Below are 23,492 nucleotides of genomic sequence, written 5' to 3'. Positions count from 1 at the left end.
CCAACAGCAGCCATCATCTTCACTGACCCAGCAGCCACGTTGGGGCCCCTCAAACTGAGCCAAAGCAAGACAGCTAGAGCCATTTCCTTTTTCTTTCAAATGCAGTTCTTTTCCAACATTGCCTGCAACAGCTTTGGTGCCGAGAATTTTGTGGTGGGGTGGGGGAGGCACATGGGAAAAAGAAAGGAAAAAACCCAGCCAATTGCACAAAGCCTTTCCCTGGAAAAGCCCAGGCTCTGGGGTGGTCAGGACTTGTGACTACCCTCCCACCACCCTCTGGAGCTCCGGCTCTGCTGGTCGAGGCACAGATGGGGATTCATTCCATTCCCCATGTAAAAGAGCTGTCTGGGAGCAGAATGGCGGTGTGTGTGTGTGTGTGTGTGTGTGTGTGTCTGTGTGTGTATAATAGACTATATTAGAAAATTCTCTATGTATAAATATAAAACACTGGTATCCAAACATGACACCACAGCTAACTAAAGTGCTTGACAGGAATTGGGCATGTCTAAGTATGTAGGTAAAACTATTTATCCTGAATACCAGGATGAGGGAGGGAGCCAGGAAAGCAAAAACATGGAGGGCCTCCTTGCCCCGTGGGGGTGGGGAGAAGAGGCTGAGCTGCCCCCCACCCACCTCCACCCCCACCCACAGCTTTCTCAGCCTGTCTGATCACCATCCCAGGTCAACACCACGCCTCATCTCCACCTTGACCCTACTTTTCCCACTGTGCTTCTGTCCACAAGGAGACCAGCACGGATGTTGTGGACACAGGGGAAGGCTTGCTCCCATAGGGGTATGTTGGTCAGTCTGTGCCCACAGCTTCCTTCGCCCACAGGGTTGGGAGTGAAGGGACCACTATGTATGCTGAGGGCAAGACAGGAGGATTATTGTCATCATAATTAATAATTTGAGAAATCAAACGCCATCGCTCCTCTAGGCTAAGCCCTGACTTCTCTTTTCTTGGGCCTCCTGCCTGGATTGGGGCTGGAGGGAGGATGGGAGGAAGCCCTGGGGGCACCTGATGGGCAGCTGCCCTTTTATCTGCAAGCCCCAAGCAAAGCATTAGCACTTCCACCATCCCCAAGACCCCTTCCCTACAAAACAAGGCCCATTCTGGTCTCAGACCCACAAAAATGCCACAGGCAAATGGTCACCAGAGCTCCTGGGAGTAAAGGGGCCCCAGAGGGCAGGGAGGAGGCCCCCCCCCAGGACACAGTGCTACAAAAATGGGTTGGTGGTTGGAGGTTTGGAGGCAAACGGGCTTGATGAGGATCCAGTCTGGAAAGAAACAACAACCACAAGTTAGAGGATTAGGGGAGAAAAGCCGGAGGCCACAGAAAAGATGCAGCCCAGGATTCCTTTCTCCCCAGAATTACTGTGGTGAGGGTTGTGGGCAAGTCAGTGAGTGGAGGCGAGTTGGACATGAGGGGGTGTGAGCCCACTGACTAACCCATTCTCCTGCCTGGCCAAGGCAGGGTTTCCATCCCACACTGCTCTGTTCCAGAAGGATTCTGTCCCCGGCCCTCAGAGAGAGGCCATACTCTACACTGAGGCCGTGCTGGCACTCACCATGAAGGGGTTGGTGGATGTCCCAGATGGCTGGCTGAGTTGCCTCTGCCCCAGTTTGGCTGATCCTAAGTCACTGAAGGAAGAGCCTGGGAAGCAAGAGTAAAAACTAGGCTGCCATAAACCCTGCCCCTCACGTTGGTGCTGACCAGGCGCATCCGGCCTCCCTGCTGGGTGGGCACCTTTACATCACACAGTGGCAGCAGAACTGGGGCTTTCTAGGGGCACCTGGGTGGCTCAGTTGGTTGAGCATGCAACTTCGGCTTGTGTCGTGGTCTCATAGTTCGTGGGTTCAAGCCCCGCACTGGGTTTTACACTGACAGTGAGGATCCTGCTTAGGATTCTCTCTCTCTCTCCCTCTCTCTCTGCCTCTCCCCTGCCTGTGCTCTCTCTCTCTCTCAAAAATAAACATTAAAAAAAAAAAAAAAGACTGGGCCTTTCTAAAGTCAGGGAATAAGGGTACAGAGCAGTCAGAGGACACAGGAAGGTCTGTGGCTTCTCTGGTCCCCCTAATGGTCCAAAAGGGAACTAGCTCAGATGTCTGGCTCCCAAATATCCCTAATATTCATTGCCACCCCCCCCCCCAACCCCACCCCTGGGGGTGGGGAATGGGGGCAAGAGAGGAGGGTATGGTCTGAATCCCTTACCATTCTGTTGCTGAGTCATCGAGGTCTGTGGGGGGAACAGCGGTGGTGGGAAGGTGCTGACAAAGGCCCTGGTGGGTGGCACTGTCTGGGGGAAGCCAGGCCCAGCACTGCTCATCCCAAAGCTGGGCCCTGTGGAACGAGGGACATGAAGTTCATGCGAAGTTCTGGAAGGCAGGCTGGAGAACAGTTCTTCTTAAATCTCTCCAAATTGGGGCCATGGGATATAGTTATTCCTTAACCAGAGGTACCCCGCAGAAGTACTCTGACTGAAACCTTCCACTTCCATGCAACCTGGCAAAACCTGCCTTCTTCCTGTACCCACAGCTTGTGGCATGGAGGGCACAGGTGGGGCACAGAACCAGGGGCAGCTTTCTGCTACCTGTCAAACTGCATCAACTAAAGCAAATGATTAGCCCTCTGTGTGCCTCAGTTCTCTCAACTATAAAACTGGAGTCCTCCTCTCTCCTAGGGCTGCTGTGGAAAGCAAATAACGGGTGTAAAGCACTCAGCAGTGGGCAGCTTGCTAGCCGTTATCAGTCTGTCTTCCTGGCCTAAAGGATTTTGAGAACAGCTATGACAACAACAAAAAGGCAGGTGGTGGGGTGAGCAGGCCTTGGAAGAGAGAAAAGCTGAGGCTGGGGAGGAATGCGGGATGCACTAGCTGACAGGAGCCGGGACCAGGGGCAAGGTTGCAGGTGGGACACAGGAGGGAGAGAGGCTGGGGGCCTGGCGGGACACTGCCCAGGGGCAGGAAAGGAGAGTGGCTGCCACATCTGTCATTAAACCTTCAGAACTAGCTCAGGTAAGGAGGATTCTGTTTTCTGAAATATATTCTGGGACTTGGGTGCTTCTGCTCTTTGCCCACTAGGTGGCCTGGAAATTACACGGGGTCTGGCCTGGCGAAGGGCAAGAGGGGGACTTTCAGGACTACCACAGCTGCCTAGTGAGGCTGCTCCACTCCTCCCAACAGTGGGGTGCGTGCATGCGTGCGCGCACACGCGTGTGTGTGTGTGTGAGAGAGAGAGAGAGAGACAGACAGACAGACAGAGACAGAGAGAGAGAGACAGAGAGAGAGAGAGAGAAGGGAGAGAGGAATCCAAGCCCAGGAGAGCCAGGGCCAGCACAGTCCTGGGGCTTACCTGCGGCCAGGCCATCGGGCTGGAACGGGTTGGTGGGAGGCAGCTGGGGGTGAGCAGCAGGCGCTGTGAAAGGGTTGGTGGAGGCTGCTCAGGGTGGCATGGAGTAGAGGTGGGAGAAAGAGAGGGTCACTCTTCTCATTTGGTTACTACTGAGATGACAGCACTCATCTAAATCTGGTGTGCTCTCTCTCCACCCTCCTCCCTGTTTCCTCTCAGCCTTGGATCCCTTTTCTGGGTCCCCTCAGGCAAGACTCACCTCCAAAGGCAAGCCCTGTGCCGCTGCTTCCACCAGCTGTGGCCGACTGGAGCGCGGGGACCTGGCCGGCCACCCCGAAGATGCTGTGACATGGGGAGACAAGTCAGCATGCAGGGCACCCAGGACCAAGGACAGAAGCTGGGCAAGGGACCGGGAGATGGCAAACCCTGTCCTGCCCAACGGGAGGAGCAAAGCAGGCTGGGAAAAACAAGGCTCTCCCTAAGACTCTGTGAGGTCTGGACCTACCTGCTAGGAACACCTGCAGCTGGTACTCCGGGCCCCAGGAGGCTGCCCATATCTGCGAGGCTGTTGGGCTGACTGGCAGGTGCCAGAGGAGAGGCACCAAATGGAGTCACGTGGCTGCTCCCTGGGCAATCACAGGAAATAGAACAGGGAGTGCTCGGTGAGGCAGGATGGAAGGGGCAGGCGAGACGGAGGTGGGGGAGCAGGGGGTAAGCAGCAGTGATGGCATGAGGGGTTGGGTTCTCTGAGCCATTTCCCCCTGGATCATCTGGTTCAGAGGGCCCTGACTCCCACTGAGAATTCTAGGCCACATGCTACTCAGCCTTTCTCAATCTCCCTGGCGGTCAAAGCTGCCACTGCTGAGAGAAAACGGCTCTTGTGTGTGTCAGGTCATTGTCCCTGCTGCTCCAGTTTGACTTAAGGTTCCCATTTTTTTCCTCAAGATGTGGACAAGTCTGTCCTTTCCTCAAACCAGCATTTCCATTTATGGATCAATCACAGGAATGAAGGGGCAGGTAGAGGGGATGGGGGAGGAGCTGTGAAGGGCAGAAAGGCCCAGACACTCGGAGCTGCTGGCTCCTGGAATGTGGAGACCAGTGCCGAACACAGATCTCCAGCTATCATCAAGGGCTCCCACTCCCACCAGAGCCGCCCCCTCTCGGGAGGCCACTCTAGGCCAGGAGCTTCGATCAGGGCTGGGGTTCACTGAGCAGGGCTGACTGGAAGTTCCCCTGCCCTCTCTGGTCATCACATCTAAAAAGAAAAAGCATCACGTGGGAGGCTTACACAACAGCCTGAGGAGCAAGTCCAAGAAATCCTGAGCAATCTCATCTCTTGGGAAGAGGCCTGGGGCCCTGTCATTTGGAGAAAGCCTCTTTATTTGTGTGCCTGTCTCGGCTGTATGGTGGGATCCTGTCAACCACTCTGGGCTGCTGTGATGGTAACATGAGGCTGCAGATGGAAAAGGCTTGCTTTTTCTGAGTGCTGGAAGACTAGTACCGAAGGAAACAAACTTCGCATGGTGTCTGCCACGGGACAGTGCTCAGGAATTGTTTGCTGAATGACTGTGTGATGGGCAGAGTGAGGAGAAACGGGGTCTAGTTGGGGCCCTACCCCCTGCTACTGCTGTGACCTTAGCAAACCATCTTATTTTCCTGAGCCCATTTTTTCTTGCCTTCTCATAGGGTGGCTGTGAAGACCCCCTGCGGTGAGTGAAAGTGTTCTGAAGTCTGCAAAGCATAATACAGATGTGACGTATTATCATAGCCTCTGATATAAGAAACTATTTCCAGGGTCAACAGAAACAAGACAAGGTCTCAAAGGAAACGTGATGGCTGGTTCAGATTGTAAATACAAGTGAACAAGAGCCCCCCCTCCCTCCGCCCTACTCTCAGCTCCAGCCTTCCCACGTACTCTGTGTCTGCCTTAAACAAAGGCCCTGCCCATGGTCCCACTCACTCTTCCGGCTTAAAGGAACCAGACAGGCCTTCCCTGACCTCGGTCTGAATTACAGCCTGGTTTTCCTCTCATAACACCTCATTCTTTGCCTTCACAGCACTTGATATCTCTGCAGTGACATATTTTTGTTTACTTCTGTATCAGCTGTGTTCCCCACTAGACCAATTCCATTGCCAGGAATTTTCTTACAGATAGAGAAGTTGCAAATGTGCAAAACATGACACATGCGGGGTTATTAACTGCAGCACTGTTTAATAGCAAAAGACTAAACAGTCATCATTCATCCTAAATATTCACCAAAATGGGACTAATTAAAATAAATTATGGTATATACATAAGCAGGACTATTGTGCTGCCATAAAGAAACATGTACTGATAGAAAAAGAATCTAGCAGTACTGTTCAGTTAAAAAAATAAATCAAGGTGCAGAACAGTATGCATATTATATCATAAGGTGTGTAAAAAAAGAGAAACAGAAAATAGGACAATAAAAAAATGGGTAAGTGAAGGCTACAGGCTCCTCTTCACAGAGATATGGCTGTGGAGAGCAGGGGAGACAGCAGCCGAGCCTGGATGAGGCTGCAGAAACATTTGTAGGTTGGGCAACTTGGTGCATATTTGTGCGGAAAGGGAAATATGGTAGCAGAGTGGAAAGAGCAGAGATGAGATTCAGATAAGAAAGCTGATGGCAAAAACTCAGTAGAGACAGGGAAGGACGCAAGGGTAACCTTTTCCCCCCCAGAGATGAGAGGGAAAGGAAAAGATAAAGTCATAAGGCAAGGGAGGAACGGCAAAGCCAGGCTGATTCTCAAATCTGTGTTGTCCCTGCCCCCCTCAAGCTTCAGCCTGGTTTCTCCTAAGTTTGGGGCTTTTTTCTGAGGCCCCCAGAGCTATCATGCTTCTCCTTCCCTTAAAGGGTAGGGCTGTATTTTCCCAAAGCCCTTTGTGAAGGGGACCTTCCCTGCGCTGGGCATCTCCGGCTCTGATCAGAGAAGCTGAGTCCAGCAGGGAAGGCAGGTGCCCAGGGCCTGCCAGCTGCGAGGTTCCAAGGATGGGCTGCTTCCTGAGTGCCAGTGCTCACCTCGGCCACTCTCTTCTTCAACCCCTGGGCTTTCTACAGGAACAAGTGCTAGGCTATCACGCCACTGAGAACACTTGGTGTCAGTCCTCTGCACTCCACGACCGTCAGGAAGGCTGGGAGGCCAGCAGGCTAGGGTTGAATCTTCTGATTCTCAGGGCCGCCTGGGCCTTTCCCTGGCTATGACTCAGGGCACGTGGAATTTCTGAGTGAGCACTTAGGTCAGACTCTTCAGTCCTGCTCTGGGGCCTTCCTGCCAGGGAGCTCCCAGGCTGAAGGAGGCGCTGTCTTTCTGTCCTGAGGCCGAGCTGTGCCTCCTTGCGGACACTAGAGGGCAGAGCCGGCCCTTGCTCAGGCGGCCACGATGCTGCACTTTCGGCCCATTCTCAGAAAGGGGGCCGACTTAGGAATACCTGAGCTCTGGTTTGCTTCTTCTACACCTCCAGAGCCTCACTCCTTGCAGCTGGATTGGTATACATGCCTTCCAGCAGTTTCAGGGGCAACTGCAGTTTTAGAAACCTCCCTTCTCCATACTCCCCCTCAGAAATATAAAAATACAACCAGGCTTGTCAGAAAAGACACCCACCACTCACCCAATTCTCCCTACTTCATACCCCATAGTTCTTTATATCACATTCACAGAACCATCCTCGTGATCATGGTGTGATCACGGTGAATGGGATCTGCCACCCATCAGCCATTCGGTTCTGGCCAAGTCACGGGCCAATTTGAGCCAGTTTCCTCAGTTGCAAAATGGAGATCTTGCCTTCCTCATGGAGATGATGTGGGGATGCTCCTAGCAAGGGCAGGAGCCTCGGAGAGGCTGGTTGGCTCTGGCTGGCTGCAGACCGTCTGTTTTTTGAGATGACCAGACACTGGACAAAAGTTCATCTCAGGTGCAGCCAGGGAGGGGACTAAGAGGCTGGCACCTTCTTTCTTTCCTTTTTTAAAGGCTGACCCTTTAAGCTCTCTTTTTAAAGCAACTGACTGTGACAGGAATGCATTTCTGAACGGACCAATTTTATAACCACCTTGTACAGGCTGTTTCCTTTTGAGCTCTCATTCCCAGGAACACTTCCCTCTTGTTACTCTGAATATTCTTGTACCAACTTACATTCTTACTCAGAGCAGATTAAAGGGCCAATATTTCCACATGGTACCCACCGTTATCAATCTTTAAAATTTTTGTGGATATAATGTGCAAAATTATTATCTTACCCTGATTTGCATTTTTTCTGATTAGTCAGGCTGGGAACATTTTCATGCCCCCGGGTTTTTTCTGTTTGTTTTCCTTGCTCGTTATCCTATTCTTCCTTATTGATAGGAGTTTTAAAAAACACATGATAGTTGTTAGCTTTTTGTCTGTTTTCCATATTGTAATTATCTTTTCCTTGTTTCATGCCTTAAAGGACATGAAGCATTGTTACAGGATATGTTGTTTTAGGACACCTTTTATCGTATAGAATGTGACCTATGCAATTTCTATTTGTTAGAAATTTATGTGGTGTTGGGGCGCCTGGGTGGCTCAGTCGGTTAAATGCCCAACCCTTGGTTTCAGCTCAGGTCATGATCTCACAGTTCATAAGTTCGAGCCCCGCATCAGGCTTAGTGTTGATGGCACAGAGCCTGCTTGGGATTCTCTCTCTCTCCTCTCTCTGCCCCTCCCATCCTCGTACCTTCTCTTTCTCTCAAAAAAAAAAAAATAAATAAATAAATAAAGAAATTTATGTGGTGTCTCCTAGTCCATGGTCAAAGTATAAAATGATTCTGTGTTTGGAAATTCTATCTTTTGATTACAAAGTTCTACTTATATTTATTAGGTCAAACTTGTTCAAGTGTTACTCAAATGGCCTATTTTCTTCCTTATTTGTCTATCTACTTTATCTATTAAAATCTTGTGAGTCTGCTGTAGGCCCCCTCTCTGTTGCTTTATTATATTTTCACTGTGTCTAACGGTTTTTGCTTTATTACTTTCAAGGCTACCCTGGTCAGGTACTTTAAGTTCGTAATGTGAGAATGTCTTTGTGAATTTTAACTTTTATCAATATAAAATGTCTCTCCTTGTCCCATTCAAAAAATAAAATAAACAAAATAAAATAAAATAAAATAAAATAAAATAAAATAAAATAAAATAACAAAAGCAACCAGACAATTCGTGGTGGCATAGTGGGAAGGATGCGGGCAGAGTGAGAGTCGAAAAATCTGGGCTCTGGGCCGAGCTCTGCCACGCTGTGGGCTGCACAGCAGGGAAATTACAGAACTGCTTCATTTGTAAAATGGCTAAATTTGAAGGGGTCCTTCCAGACCTCAAAGCTCTCGGCTCCAGAGGACCTGAGATAGGCTTCTACCTTGGGTGGGCTGTGAGGTGGGAAGAGTAACTCACCAAAGCTGTAACTTCCAGTTAGCATCCGACTGGCTGGCAGTGAGGGTAGAGAAGGGGGAAGGGCGGGCAGGTGGGGGAAGGGAGAAAGAGAGAGCATCAGTCACTGGCTTTCCCTAGATATTGAGTCTTTACAGCACTCTGGCTGCCCTCCCCTGTGTCCAGGATGTGCAAAGGTAATGGGCCAGCCCCAAGGCTATGAAGACTTAATGTCTGGGGATTTAGGGAGGAACCAGATGCTTTAGGGCAGCTGCCTTTAGGGTCTCTTTCAACTGCTAAACAACACAACACAGTTTACAGGCTTCTGCTTTAACAGGGATGGGTGAATTTCTGGAGACCAGCTTGCACTTTGACCCTGCCCTTACCTTTTGGGCAGTGTACAACATGAGCCTTCAGAGCATGCTACAGGAAAGGTCACATCCACTCTTGACTTTTTGAGGACTGGGACTCCCGAGCTTCCTGGTTCTGACCTCCTATGCACACCCTGCACAACTCCTATACACACCCTGCACGATTCCTGCTGCAATTCAGCTGCTTTCCTTACATGACAAAATGGAGAAGCGCCCTTCTTCCTGGCAAGAATCTCATTAGACCCCTCTCTTCCTTTCCCGGGGCTTCTCCTCTTCATCCTGTCTCCTTTGCCTAGTTCTCTAGGTTGGTGCAGATGTGAATGAAGGGCGATACATGGATGTGGAAAACTGAATGCAGTTGGAAGAGAGAAGGGGATCTGGAGAGAGCAAGGCAAAGTTTACCTGTGGGTGTTGGCTGGGCCTGGAAAGGGCCTTGCCCAGCTGGAGGAATGCTTCCAAATGCAGAAGAGGCAGGGCTACTGCCAAAGGCATCAAAGTTGGCAAAGCCTCCGTGGGAAGGTGTCTGGCCTACAGGTGGAGGGGATATAAAGGCTGCATATATAAAATGTACATATAATCGATATAATATACACTAATTCCAAAGGCCAAAGGCCACTGATGGGACATCTGCCTTTCTACAGGGTCCTCTTCAGGGAGAGATGGCAGGGGCTGAGCAGAGGGGATCTCAAAGGTCTCCAGGTTCACTCCCCGCCATCTTTTATCCTTACTCCACGAGGCATTAACATTTTTGTCAAGGCCTCATTCGGGCTTAATCATGTGAAAAAAAAATTAGTTCTGGTGGGGGAAGGGGCTTGAAAGGAAAAACGGAAACTAGACACCGCTTTATTCAACACTCTGTTGGCTACTGCCGATCTTTGGGAAGAGGGCAGGGGAAATGGAAAACAAGATAATCCCTCAGCCCCCATTTTAACAGAGAAAGAAAGTAATAAAAAGGCTATTTCCAGTGCTCTAAAAGGAAGTGCTAGGAGTCCCCAACTGTAACGTTTTCTGGTCAAACTTGCAAACATAATCCCAGCCATACTCATTTGGCCCCAACCCTCCCGGCCTTGAGGCTCCACAATTCCCATCACATTCATTTGTGTGAAGTGAGCTAGAGCCAGGTGAAATCTGGTCACCGCAAGGGCGTGAATTCCTCGTGTCCTGTGTGCATATATTACAAGAATGTTCTTGTCCCAAGTCCCACTTACCCCCAAAGGCTGGGAATGCAGCAAAAGCTGGTGCCACCTGGGGAGCAGCAAAGGGGTCTCCACCTATGTCAGCCAGCAGGTCAGTGCTGGCTTTCTTGACTGAGGAATGGGCAGGTGGCTGGGAGCTCCGGGGCTGGGACGTCCGAGGCTGAGACTGACTGACAGACTTGAGAGGAGAAGGCATGACATAGAGCACTTGGACCAGACATGACCCGGCCCCCACATGACTCCCTAGGCTGCCCCCAGATAGGCAAGTGGAGAGAGAAGAGAGGGAGAAACTGCCCTCAACTGAGAGACTTTCCTGGGCAGAAGATGCCTTAGCCCCTCACATGCCTAACTCCTCTGTCTTCTCAGTATACCAGTTCCCAGAGCCATACATTTTAGAGCCTGTCAGTGAAGGCAAGTCTGAGGTATACAGGGATGTGGCCAATGGTCCCCCTGGACCTGTTACTGCGTCATCTTTCCCAGGTGCTCAGGCAGTGTCCCGGCCCCTTCTGTGTTTCCCTGGAGCAATGGTCAGGTTTGAAGCCGTTACTCTGACTTCCCTAAATATCACTTCCTGTTGGGTTCTTTCTTCCAAAACATAGGAGTCCAAGGGGAATCTAAGACATGGGTAACGGCAGGGCTGAGAGCCAACTCACATCTCCTATACTGCTGTCTGCTAAGTCCAGGGGATTGGATTAAGGAAACCAATAGCCCTGGTTCCCAAAACCCCAACCAGTCTCGGAGGGAAGATCTGAGAGTTACCTGGCTAGAGGTGGAGGCAGCAGCAGAGAGAGATGGCACGGGATCCCCTAGAAGAGTCCGCAGGGGCTTCCCTTCTGGGACGGAGCCCTGGATGGGGGTGGAGGCACTGCCTTTGGTATAAGCGGGCCCCTTGACTTGGTCTGGGGGGACATACCTTTGAGAAAGAATAGTCAGGTGACATCATGGGCCATGCTCAGCTTAGGCACCCGGGAAGCACAGGTGACAGAAGTCCAAGTCCCTTTTCCTTTTCCCACTTATTCTCTTTTTTGAACTGAATTTTGTAACTCAGCACATTTTGCCCATCTTGAGAGTCCTCTTTACCATCAGGTGCTCATTCTTTTCTGACTTGTGCCTGTTTTTCTCTCCTCTCTCCTTTCTCTTTCTGACATCAAACCATCTGGGTTTCAAGTGATAACCCCTCAATAATGCTGCTGGACAGGCAATCCTATTTTCCAACTTCCTTTTTATTTCCTAGGTGTTTCTGCAGGTTCTCCTCCTTAGTCCCACAGAAAAGTTTCTGCCACCTCATCTTCTAAGTGCTCACAATCTATCCTGCCAGCTCCTGCTACTTCTGATAAAATCCCCTCCACTCCAATGCATGTGGTCTTTTACTTTGGAAGTATGTTCTATAGCCAGAGGACACCCCAGGAGGGACTCCAAAATGCTGTTATGTCCACAACAATCCCCTTGCTGTCTGTGTTCTCTTCTCCACCCTATAGGTACCTCCCAACATGCACACAGGACTGAGATCAGACAATAGGAAGTGCCACCTGGGGAGAGAAAAGGCAAGGGAGAAGAGAGACGCTGTTTTTGTCACCAGGAAAACAGAACACACAGATAAATCATGGATGAAACGATGGGGTAAAAGCACAAAACTCTCGGACATGCTTCCAGCCGCCTCTCTGCATCTATGGCCCCAGCTGAGCTATAAATCTGACCCACACCCCCTCAGGTCCAGCACCCCCTCCAAGCAGTCTAATGTCTCCCCAAAAGAGGGGCATCAAATCTTCAAGGTTAGTGACCAGTAACAAGTTGTCTTTTTAGGTAGCTTTATTTCTTTGAAGTCAGAATTGGGCCCTAACTGAATCTGGGTGGAGCACACTCAACCCAAGCCTGGCCTCTTGAGAGAAGCCCCAATTCAAGTCTGGAAACTAGCCTGTCAAACAAAGAATGTCTTGGACATGTGTCTCTATATAGCAATCTCTTTCCTCCTCCTTACCATCTCTTCTTCTCATATTTTTCCTGGAGAAACTCCTTCACCTTCTGAGGATCCCTGGAGTCTGGTATTAATGACGTCCGAGCATCAAAAAGACCCAGCCAAATCTTCCTGCATACCTAAAGGAACGGAGTCAGGTGACAGGAGTTGAGGCAGAAAGCATGAAATGGGAATGATACCACTTCCAATGTATTCATCAATACATATTTATTGAGCACGGACACAGGGTGAGGATCTGGGTATACCTACAAAGCAGACATGATCCCTGTCCTCACAGAGTTGACCATCTAATGGGGAGGTCCTGCCTTAGATAAATAAAAATAGATTTATCATTACATAGTATGACACATCTTATAAAAGAAAATAGAGGGCCCTGAGAATTATGGAGCACTAAATCTGGATGCGGGTGGGGTCAGGGATAACTTTCAGAGCTGTGGCTTCCAGAACACCCTCCAGAGGCCTTCCCTTGTTTGCACCCCAAGTAAAACAATCACCCGCAAGCTAGGAGTACTGTTAACACCAAAGACAGCATCTTCCGACCAGCAGATTTAGCTGGGGAAGGGGTTTAACTCACTTTCAAGTACATGACATGAACTTAAACCCAGGGTGCTGAGGCTCAGGTCAGGAGAGCTGGGTCTAGGAGATCTTACTCAGAGGGGCTGGCCCAGGCAACTCTGAATGCTCATCAGTGTGGAGCTCTAAATGTCAAGGGACAGTTTTCCTTGTGAGTACCCAGGGGTCACCCCCACACAGATTTTGCTCCTTTCCCTGATTCCTCTAACAAGGGCCTAGACAAATCACAATTTGTATAACTAAGACTCCATGAATATATAAATATACGTAAGGTAAGACACATTTTAGGCTAAAAAATAAAAGAAACTTGGCCAAAAAAGAAAGCTGTAGGGTTTTTCTATAATCTGGACGCAAAGTTCACCCCGGCCAATGGGGCAACTGCACCAGTAACTGTTCCGTCAGTGGTAGCTCACCTCATTTCCACGGGATTGCAGGAATACTACTTCAGGCTCAGTGAAAGTTGTCATGGAGATGGACTTGACTCGGTGAGGGGGGTTCAGGCCTCTCCTGTGGGAGAGAAACAGAAAGAGAAGTACAATGCAGTTAGCCTGCAGGTCTGTTTATGGGAGGAGGGGGAGGGAGAAAGGATAAAACAACACATAAATTAAGCTCAGGTAGAATTTCCCGACTGAAGCTAGTTCCTAATTCAAGGAAAGATGGGAAGCAAGAACGTTTGGGAGGTTGTTAATCAGAGACAGGGACAACAGAGTCCAGAATGTGTTGTGATCCCACTCATTCTGGAGAGTAAGGCAGAGTCCGTCCATCCAGAAGCCTTCTCTACTTTGACAAGGTTCTGTGTTCAACCTGCAGGCTGGGGGTACTTCTGGGAACTCTGAGATGTGCCCACTTCCCATTTCCTGTTTTACCACTGTTTTAGACCTGGCTGCCCCTCCTCTTTGTCTAGACAGAAAGTGTGTTGGTAGAGATGAACAGGGTCCCTCTCTTTCAGGAAGAGATCTCTGGGAAAAAAAAATAGTCCAGACTCTGGGTTCTAGATCGATCAATTGATCTTTCTTTCTTTTTTAACTTTTTTTAATGCCTTCATTTATTTTTGAGAGACAGAGAATGAAAGGGGGGGGGAGCAGAGAGAGAGGGAGCCACAGAATCTGAAGCAGGCTCCAGGCTCTGAGCTGCCAGTGCAGAGCCCAATGCGGGGCATGGGGCTCCGGGCTCAAACTTGTGAACTGTGAGATCATGACCTGAGCGGAAGTCAGGCACTTAACTGGTTGAGCCACCAGGCGCCCCCTAGATCTTTCAATGAAGCAGGAGGAAGTCAGGTTCAACCATGAGATAGGAGATTGGCATGAGTCAGGAACATATATCCTGTAGTGATGCTTTTGTGTTTAGCTCTGTGTGTTCTGTTAACTCTCTGAAAAGTCTAGTTCTGCCCACGGAAGCCCTGTGGAGATTGCAGTAGACAAGAAGGCTTCCTTGCCCCCACTCAGCTGCCCTCTGGAGTGTTCTAACAAGAGAAACTTGGCGCTAAGCCAGGTTCCCCTTTCCCTTAAGTTTTACTCTGGTCTAGACCAACGGCACTCATCAGATGAAAACAAAACCAGCCAAGCCAAAACAAATAAATCAGACCCTAGGACCACAATGTGAAAGAGCCCAGGCACATGCAGGAAAGACAGTCTCAACTGATGAGGTCTCTTCAGACTTTTGGTCTCCTGGGAAAAATCGGCAAATCAAGATGGGAAAACAAAAGTAACTCTAGCATAGGGTCCTGGTTGATGCCATCAGGAAAGCAAAGAGGGAAGTAAGAGATAACACAATTTACCAAATGGAAATCCTAGAGAAAAGTGGGGAGAACACACGTTCATGCTTATGCATGCACACACAGATTAAATGCGTCCTTGCAAGTCTAGAAGAATGGCAGTACACGTGTTAGTGTACGCTATGGCAATGGGGCGGGAACAGGGGAGAGGTGACACAGTACAGAGTGAACAGTGAAGGGTGCAGCCCCTTTGTATGATAAATTACTGATTATGGGATTCTAACAAAGGACAGGACACTGAAGGCTACAATCAAAGGCAGTTTCAGCAATTCTGCTGCTAGGCTTTTAAGTAAAGGGTCTCAAAATACTCCTTTAAAAGACAGTATCAAAGAGGACTGATGCCCCAAGGAAAGATTAGAGCAGTGAAATCCAAAAGCAAGGCTTTGTAACTACACGTCAAACAACAGCTCTTAAACTTGATCTGCCCTGAAGATTCTCTTCTAATCACATTTCAGAGATATTCCAGTTTTCTCTCCCAAAGCCTCTCTTACAATGGCCTTGTTTTGTTTTGAGTCCAGACAGCCTTTTATATCCTTTCCCTTACCCTTGCTAACCTTAATCCCTAGCTAGGCCTTCCCTCTCAGAATGCCAGACTGCTCTGAGGTCTAGCTAGAGCGGATCTCTCCATCCTTATGATCCCAGCTCCACCTCCCACTAACAAATATTTGCTTTGCCAAAATACAAGGCATTATGGTAAGCACTTTGGGAGATACAATAGACAGCTGTTTATCACTATATATCATATATATCACATAGGACCTAATCCTTGATCACCAGGACCTTGCTTACAAGGCCCCAAAGAGCCTGGACAAAGATACGTCTCAACACAGTTGGGTGCCATTCAGGCACACACAGCCTGATCAGGGAGAATGTGGCACCAGGATGCAGCAGTGGGGGAAGGAAGAGAAATGGTCACGGGAAAAGTAAAATATATTACGTTTACTCTAGAAAAACAGATTCTAAGCCTATCACAAAAAGGTCATTGACATTTCCTGAAAGGACAACCAGGAACTGTTAGCAAAGTGTAAACAGGGAGGTGTGCTTCCTTGTAGGGGGAAGGGGAGGGACTTGACTCACTCATCAGTCTAGAGGGGATGATTAGAACAACAGAACTTCCTATGGCTGAGCTTGGACTGGAGGGTTTTTTTGTGGGGGGGGGGGGGGGTTGTCGCTGGGGGGTAGAAGATAGGATGAAGGGAAAGCAGAGAAAATAAGTGATTTAGGTGCTTTGGGCCAAATGAATCTGAAGGAACAGGATGTTTCCATAGCACAGTACAAAAAGCACTGCTCTGACCTTGATGTCTGTAGACTGGATTATGTATAACTAGAGCCACAGTTTGGGGGCAGGGAAAATTCTCTACAACGCAACGCTCTGCAGCCCAGGAAGAAAGAGGACCTAGTTACATGGCCTATGAGTCAGAGCATTTGTTTCTGAATCAGAGAGAGGCCATCGCTGGCTGACAGAAGCAATTTAGAAACAAGAGCCCCTCTCCTCCCAGTAGCTGCAATCGAATGGTCTAGCGGTACTGGGTCTCCCTGGGGTCATAGCAGGGTCATGCAGTGGGCCATATCTGAGTCACTGGCCTGGAATCAAACAGACCCAGCTCTCCAACTTGCACCCGGTCTCCCCAGCATGACTCTCAGGTTCTCCCCAAAAGAAGTGAGAGCTGGAAGGAGGCACTGCCCTTCGGTTATCGCAGCAAATCCGTTCTGTTATTTCTAACCAGGAGGTGTTGGGGAAACATAGAGATAAACTTATTTGCCAAGAATAGGGCATGTTTTTCCAACTGAGAGCAAGTACATTACTAGGACTCAAGCCTCAGCCCTGTCATGACGCCTTCTTTAACTTCAGTTTCTCTTTCACAGGGCACCTGACCAGCATTTGAAGTGCTCTGAATTACTGGCAGTGAAGTGACTTGCAAGGACCTGAAAGCCTGCCCAATTCTTTTTCCTTGCCTCTCTCTCCCTTCCCTTTGATTCTATCAAGCATACTGCTGTCTCTACAAATACCACACCTTTTGTTTTTCTGTGAGCATCACCCTCACAATGGCCCATATTTTACTTCTGTCTTGCTTCATGAAAGTCTTGAACCTGCTCAGCTGCTCAGATAAGAAGGTTCTGTCAGGTCAACAATGGAAAAAAACAGTTCCACACAGCACCCAAGTTCTTTCATTTGTACCAGATTTGGACTTGGGAACTCCTGATTTCTGAATATTTCATGTTCAAATTCAAACACCCCAGAGGGGGTTTCTTGCTTCTGGATTCCAGTCCTCTGCCTCTGAGCAGGGTTCAGTGAAACCACTGCAGTTCTTGGACCCAAACATCACCCAAAAGAGTCCCTATTAGAGATTCTTACTAGTCCCTAATAGGAAGGCTCCCCTATTTCCCTTCTCCAGGCTCAATTTCACTAATTTTAGGAAACTTCTTCCTAATCTAAAATCCCTGCCTCAAGCCATTTCCTGTAGTTCTTCCTTAGTGACAATGATAAACAGCTGTCCACTCGTGTAGAGCACACAGAATCCTCTGCTTTCTTCTTCAGGCCTATTCTCAATCCTTTTACATTGTTCCCTCTTCTTCTTATGTCTTTGGATGGAAAGTGAGGTGGGAGGGGTGAAGGGATGGGACTAACACAGGGGCAATGAACACATCTACCTCTCTAACCCAGATGGATGGAAAAGTACTGAATTATTTAACACCACACTACGCCTTTTCTTCCATGGAGATAAAAGTTCTTCAACTAGGAGGGCACCTGGGTGGTTCTGTTGGTTAAGTGTCCAGCTCTCGATTGTGGCTCAGGCCATCGTCTCACAGTTCGTGAGTTTGAGCCCCACGTTGGGCTCTGCGCTGACAGCATGGAGACTGCTTGGGATTCTCTCTCTCCCTCTCTCTCTCTCTGCCCCTCCCTACTTGTGCTCTCTCTCTCTCAAAATAAATGAATAAACATTAAGAAAACCTGCTTCAACTAGGAATCACTACTAGCAAGCCAGATGGGGAAACTAAGGCACAAGGAGGTTAGGAACCTGTCACAAGTAAAGAGCTGTCAAGCACATCTCCTGGCACCCAGCCTAGAGCTTTGCCCACCTGAATCCTGAATTAATCCCATTACTGGAATAAAGTTGTGCAGAAGTAGAGGAGACAAGTATCTATTACTGAGACCAGAAGGTCAATGGATTAAAAAGAATGGACCCAAACAGCCCAGTTGGGGAAGTGTGCCACATATTCTGTTGAAAAAATTGGGTGTCAAAGGTAGTGCCCATCCCTGATGTCAAAGACATTTCAGGACTCAAGATCTATTTTCTTTCTAAAGAAAAGTGCTTTATCCATTGAGGCATCCAGTCAAACCAGAACAAGAAAACACATTTAAGGCACTGCTTTGGAAAAAGCACTTTTTAGCAGCAATCTAGCATCATTCTCTAGTAGGAGAGTTAGACACAACTAAACAAACAAGTGTATGTATATGTTGGGGACATGAAATCTGTATCTAGGTTAAGGAAACTAGGTATTGGATGAAAACCAAATGAATAAAACTAGGTCAAATTTGGGACCTACAGTTGTGGCAGCATGTACATAAATTTAGAAACAGCAAAAACTAGCAGCTTCTCTCTCAGTCCCTCACACCAACGCTGTAGTTTTCTGCTAGAGCTGAGAAAATAGTTCTCATTAAAAAAGAAAACGAGAAAGAGCTCACACATGTAGCAATGAAGCCATAGGCATACCCACCCACCAGTATTAAAATCGAAAATTTCTCCAGATCCTGGGAAATTCAACTTTGGCTGAAACAGTCAACTTTGCTACCTCAGCACGTGTAGCCAGCTGGGAACTCGGGTGATTGTGCACACTGCCCCCAGAATATTCCATTGCTCTAAGAGGTGGAATATTTGTAACATACTCAGCAGAAAGCTGGCTTTCAAAATAAAGCCAGTCTCCCTGTCTCCTTTCTCTGGCTGTGGTTCTAAGTGTGGTATTTGAATTCCCTGCCCCCAATATCCTCGTCATTTTTAACAAAGAATATACTCTTTTCATCATCATAGCTCAACACGAGCTCCCATCACTCTCCAGCCCATGCTACTTCACAGCACTTATTACTACCTGCAAATATATATTTAATGATTGAATTCGAGTCCACAGTCTCCAGTATGATGTAAGCTACATGAAGACTGTACTTTGTCAATTTTGTGCACTGCTGTATCTCCAGTGCCTAAAACTGTGTCCGGGTCTTAACAGGCACTCAATAAATGTGTTGCCAGACTGACTGACTGAATGTGCCACCTCCACATTTTTCACTTCCCAGTACCACAAAATCCTAATCTGTGGGCAACCATGTGGATTTAAGATGTTAACTGGTATATGTGTCACTGGGGAGCCATGCCCCTCCGCTGCCTGCTGAACTGTGTGTGTCCCCTCTTCACTCTGCAGCCAGCAGTAAGCGTCCCTCACTCATTCTATTTCTGGCTCACCTGCCAGCACCCAGCCCCTCCCAAGGTCCATCAGAGGGCACACGTAACACTTTGTGAAGACCCTTTTATAAGGTTTCTATGCCTTGCCCTACTTAGTTCATGCTAATTAGAACTCCAATCAGCAAATGAGAAGCACCATCAGAACTCTGGCAGACAGTCACAGCCAGGGAAACTACAGCTTTCTTGAAGAAGTTTCTTCTGATATCTCTCTCCTTATAATCTTGACATGCCTTCAGTTCAGCCTCATTTATTGGCCCAGCCTCTTGATCCTCCACTAAAAACCAACAATAATGAGCACAGGGGAAAAGTAGTAAAATTTTGCAATTTGTGCCCTGATATTTAAAGAGAACCATTCCAGTAAAAGAAAATCAGGTTTTTAATGTGTGCCAGATCCCTTGACCCTCCTTCTGTCCTGATTGAGGGAATACTCATTATAGAAGTGAAATGTTATCTATGGGAGACTTTAAACCAAGATCTATAAAATAATGATAATGGTGTCAGCCCTCCCATTTAGTCAGTGATTTATCTTTTGTGCTGCGCAGCTAGCTGTGGGAATGAATTAACACTATTTCCAAACATTTTCTTCCCAGGACCTAGACTCTGATATACCATCAATTTTATCCCCCTGCTTCCAGACTCTATAATCAGATTTTCCTTTTCATAACAGGATCTTCAAGAATCTGTTCTTTCTCTTTCTGCTATAAACATTCCTAAACGTTGCTCCTTCTCTCCTCAGACTATTCGTCCCAGACTCAAGTCTATCCTTTTGCTTCACTTAAGTCTCTATCTTTTGACACATTCCTGTTTGCGTTCTAATCATTGTCCCAAGAGCCATAATGACGTTCACTAAGACCAAAGTTATAACACACAAGTGAGGTTGATCAGAACATAGAAGTTTGGCAAAGGAGGTAAAAACGAAACAGAAATAATCGTACACTGTATCTTAGGAGACCTGGATCTTCATTTCTGGTCTGCCATGATCATAACTAATATCCAACAAGAAATGCTGAGAACAGCAACCCCCATATGGCATTGGATAAATTACTAAACCTCTCTTTGCTTCTGTTCTCCCATCTGTCATGTAAGAACAATACTGCCCGCTCCTTGGCTCCTAATGGTATTAGAAACAAGGAAAGCACCCCTTGTTAAATCTGAAACCAACCGACCAAACAAACCAATGTACTAAAACAATACTAAACAAGTCCAAATAAATCCCTTAATAAACTCACAGAAAAAGAGAGATACAGCATTGGTATCGAATGCTAACCAGGCATCTAACCAAATAATTCCCTAAGGGGAAAAAGAACCCTACTCTATAAGCAGAATTCTGGCCTAGAACTGTGGCTCTAAATTAGCTCAGGCATGACCAAATCGAGTGCCAGTGCCAAGTGTAGCACTGCAGATTATACAACAAAACTCCCCCAAATCTACAAAGATGCCAGATGTTACTACCAGGATCAAGCCATGGCAACCAGAAGCTTAAAGGTGTAAACTATGACACTTAAGGATGGCTCATCCAGATACCCAAACCTCTGGAAAAATTAAGCTCTCTAACAGGGCAACCCAGCAGCTCCCATCTCTTAAAATTTGTAAGAAATCTACCTCTGGGTAGCATCCCCAAACCCTGCGACATTAGGGCCTGCACCTGAACACTGGAACATGGTTCCTTACCTAGTCACTATGTCTATGCTGTCAACTGGGCTAACTTCTCTATTTTAAATTGGTTTTTCCATCTCACACTCCAGGATGGGCACAAGCTAATAGAAAAGTATGCTTTATCTAGGGCCCAGTTCACTCTACGTGAACTTTCCTACTTGCCCCCCCCCCCAAAGTTCCCTTGAAAGGTGGGTGTCATTCTCTGGCCCTTTAAATATCTAACCACCTTCCCTTCAACTCTCCCCACTTTCGGTTCGCCTCTCCTCCCTTAGGGAGTTTCTCCCTTCTTCTTCGGTGTCCTTCCTTTCTCCTGCAACGCGACTCCAATCGTGTCTTGTCTCCCCTGCCAATTTCCCTTCCCCATGACACCTCTGCAGCGGGGGACCCTCTCAGCACATCAGGCGCATCTCCAGGCCTCCCCGCCGCCACTACCTCAGCTCTGGCCCTGTCCCTTCGCCCCAGATCCCCGCTGTCCCCAACGCCGACTCTCCGCTGTCCCTTCCCGGTCCTGCCCCCTCCCCACCCTCCGCGCCAGTCCACTCACAGGAGGCCTGAGCAGGTGGTGCAGACGAAGCTGCCCACGGTGATATCCACGTAGGTGACCCCGCGCTGGGCGCACTCGAAACAGTGGCGGTTCCCGGCCTGGCTGCAGCCGCCCAGTTCCCGCACCCGGCGACACCACACCTCCGAGGCCGCCTCCGCTTCCGCCTTTCCCCCGCTGACCCCTCCACCCGGGCCTGGACCCTTCTTCGCCGCCATCACCATGGTTGCCTGCACCCTCGGACCTCCTCCCCGCAAGTCAGCAATCGTCCCTTCAACCACAGCCGCCTTCCCGCCTCCTCAGCCTCCTCCGCACGCTTGGCTCCCCTGACAGAAACTACGGAGCCGGCGACGTCCGCGCGAGACTCCTCAACCCCTTGCCTTGCCTATTCTGCACGCTGATTGGTTGTTCTCCCCCCACCTCCTCACTCTGATTGGCCCGACATTGGACGGCCTTGGGTTGCGGGAGCCGCCAACGCCACGCCCCACCGCCTTCACCCTCCTGCCTTTCCCATTGGCCCTCAGAGACCCTGCCCCTAGAACTGTGCGTGCCCTCTCCCGTCCCCGCCCCCTCTCGCCACTGCCTCCACGGCGGCCCGCCTCCCAGATTCGATTGGTGAGTCCTCGGAACTCTGGCTCTGACGTTAACTCTGATTGGCTGCCGCGGCGGCAAAGTTAGCGCGCGAGAAAGAGTAGGTGTCTCGCGCGTGCGCAGCCCTGGTCCTCCCGACTGATGACGTTAATTCCCGCCAAATTTCAAAGGCGTAGCCTCCGCTAGACTGTGCAGAGAGGTACGAAAAGCAGAATGAAGTGGCATATAAGGGACCAGGAATGGCGAATGAGGGGCCGAGGGGAGGAGGAAAAGAAGGGAGCTCTCGGAGGGAGGGAGAAGGAGAGAGAGTGCTTGCTTTATAAGTGCCATTTCATTCACTCCTACCTTATGCCATAGGAAATCTCATTTTACAGAGATTTCATTATACAACTTCCCGTAGGTCACACAACTGTTGCATGGCCCAGCCAGGGTTCTGATCTGAGTCGTCCGACTTTAGAAACCCTGCTTTTACCAGCACACTATCCGTGGAATAGTATTTGACAAACACGTATTGAGTGTCTAATATAGATTTCAGTCATTGTGCTAGACAGTGGAAGTCCAGCAGTAAACCAATCCATTAAAATTCCTATCCTCATGGAGCTTACCTGCTAGGAGGGGGAGGCAGACAACAAACTGAAATTCTTCATCAGTTAGTGATAAGTTCTATGTAGAGAATTAAAATAAGGTATTGTAAAGGAGAGTGACTCACTGGGTATTTTAGATTGGCTACGGGAACCATCTCTAATGATGTCCCTCAGTGATATTTAAGCTGAGACCCGAATAACTGAAAGGAGTTAGCCATGAGAAGATCTGAGGAGGAGCAACCCAAACGGAGGGAAAGCAGGTGCAAAGCCCCTAAGGCAGGAAGAAAGTCAGTGTTTTGAAGCAGCAAAAAAGAAAACCAGAGTGACTGGAGCATGATGACTGAGGGAAGAATGGAGGGGATTGTACCGGAGTGAGAACTGATCGTGTGGAAACTTCCAGGCTTTGGTAAGGAGTTTGAATATCCTTCTAAGTATGATGGGAAGCTGTATTAGTTAGAATTAGGTCCTATGACAGAAAACCTCAAATAACTTGGACTTAAACAAAATGAAGTTTCTTTCTTTCTCATGTAGAAATCTAGGTAGGCATTTCAGGGCTGGTGGGTTGCTCCACCATGACAGGGAACCAGGCTTCTTCTATCCTGTTGCTCACAGGGCATTACCTCCACTCCCAAGTTCACCTTGGGATCTGTTCCAGCTTCAGCCATCATACCTGCTGCATGTCTTTTTAAAGACATGCCAGGAGACTGCACACAACTTCATTGGCTCTCACTGGTCAGAACTTGGTCACATGACCACACCTAAGTGCAAGGAGGAACTCTGGAAAATATTGTTCTTTATTTTGGGCTTCTATGTGCTCACCTAAATTTCAGAAGTTCCATTATTGAGGCAGAAAGAAAGAAAGGACATAAAGATAAACTACATAAACTACAGTCTCTGCCACAGAAATCATTGGAAGAATTGTAGCAGGAGCAAGCCATGATCTGATTTTCAGTTCTGAGAAAAAAAAATCATTCTGTTTACAATAGGGGAAATGGTTATAGGTGGGGAAGGTTGGAATTAGGGCAATT

The 23,492-nt window shown here is 48.5% G+C and overlaps 1 protein-coding gene across 3 annotated transcripts; it reads right to left on the bottom strand.

Annotated features, from left to right (window-relative positions):
* Positions 1 to 78: 78 nt before the first annotated feature.
* On the bottom strand, positions 79 to 21,659 carry AGFG2 (ArfGAP with FG repeats 2). Of its 3 annotated transcripts, none has more exons than XM_040455992.1 (13): positions 21,293 to 21,659; positions 13,275 to 13,368; positions 12,292 to 12,407; positions 11,073 to 11,226; positions 10,326 to 10,491; positions 9,520 to 9,645; positions 8,771 to 8,803; positions 3,855 to 3,975; positions 3,609 to 3,691; positions 3,353 to 3,415; positions 2,214 to 2,342; positions 1,570 to 1,655; positions 79 to 1,278 (listed from the first exon to the last, which is right to left on the bottom strand). In XM_040455992.1, exons 1-13 carry the CDS (start codon positions 21,511 to 21,513, stop codon positions 1,219 to 1,221), a joined length of 1,452 nt encoding a protein of 483 aa, XP_040311926.1. In that variant the 5' UTR covers positions 21,514 to 21,659; the 3' UTR covers positions 79 to 1,218. The 3 variants fall into 3 exon arrangements, with proteins under 3 accessions (XP_040311926.1, XP_040311925.1, XP_040311927.1); XM_040455991.1 differs by having other exon boundaries at positions 3,353 to 3,436; positions 21,293 to 21,657; XM_040455993.1 differs by lacking the exon at positions 8,771 to 8,803 and having other exon boundaries at positions 3,353 to 3,436; positions 21,293 to 21,657.
* Between the last annotated feature and the right edge of the window lie 1,833 nt (positions 21,660 to 23,492).

The sequence above is a fragment of the Herpailurus yagouaroundi genome, unplaced genomic scaffold (assembly GCF_014898765.1).
Source record: "Herpailurus yagouaroundi ecotype Mexico unplaced genomic scaffold, PumYag 216, whole genome shotgun sequence".
In the NCBI taxonomy this organism is placed as follows: domain Eukaryota; kingdom Metazoa; phylum Chordata; class Mammalia; order Carnivora; family Felidae; genus Herpailurus; species Herpailurus yagouaroundi.
This window is presented reverse-complemented; position numbering and strand designations above follow the sequence as displayed.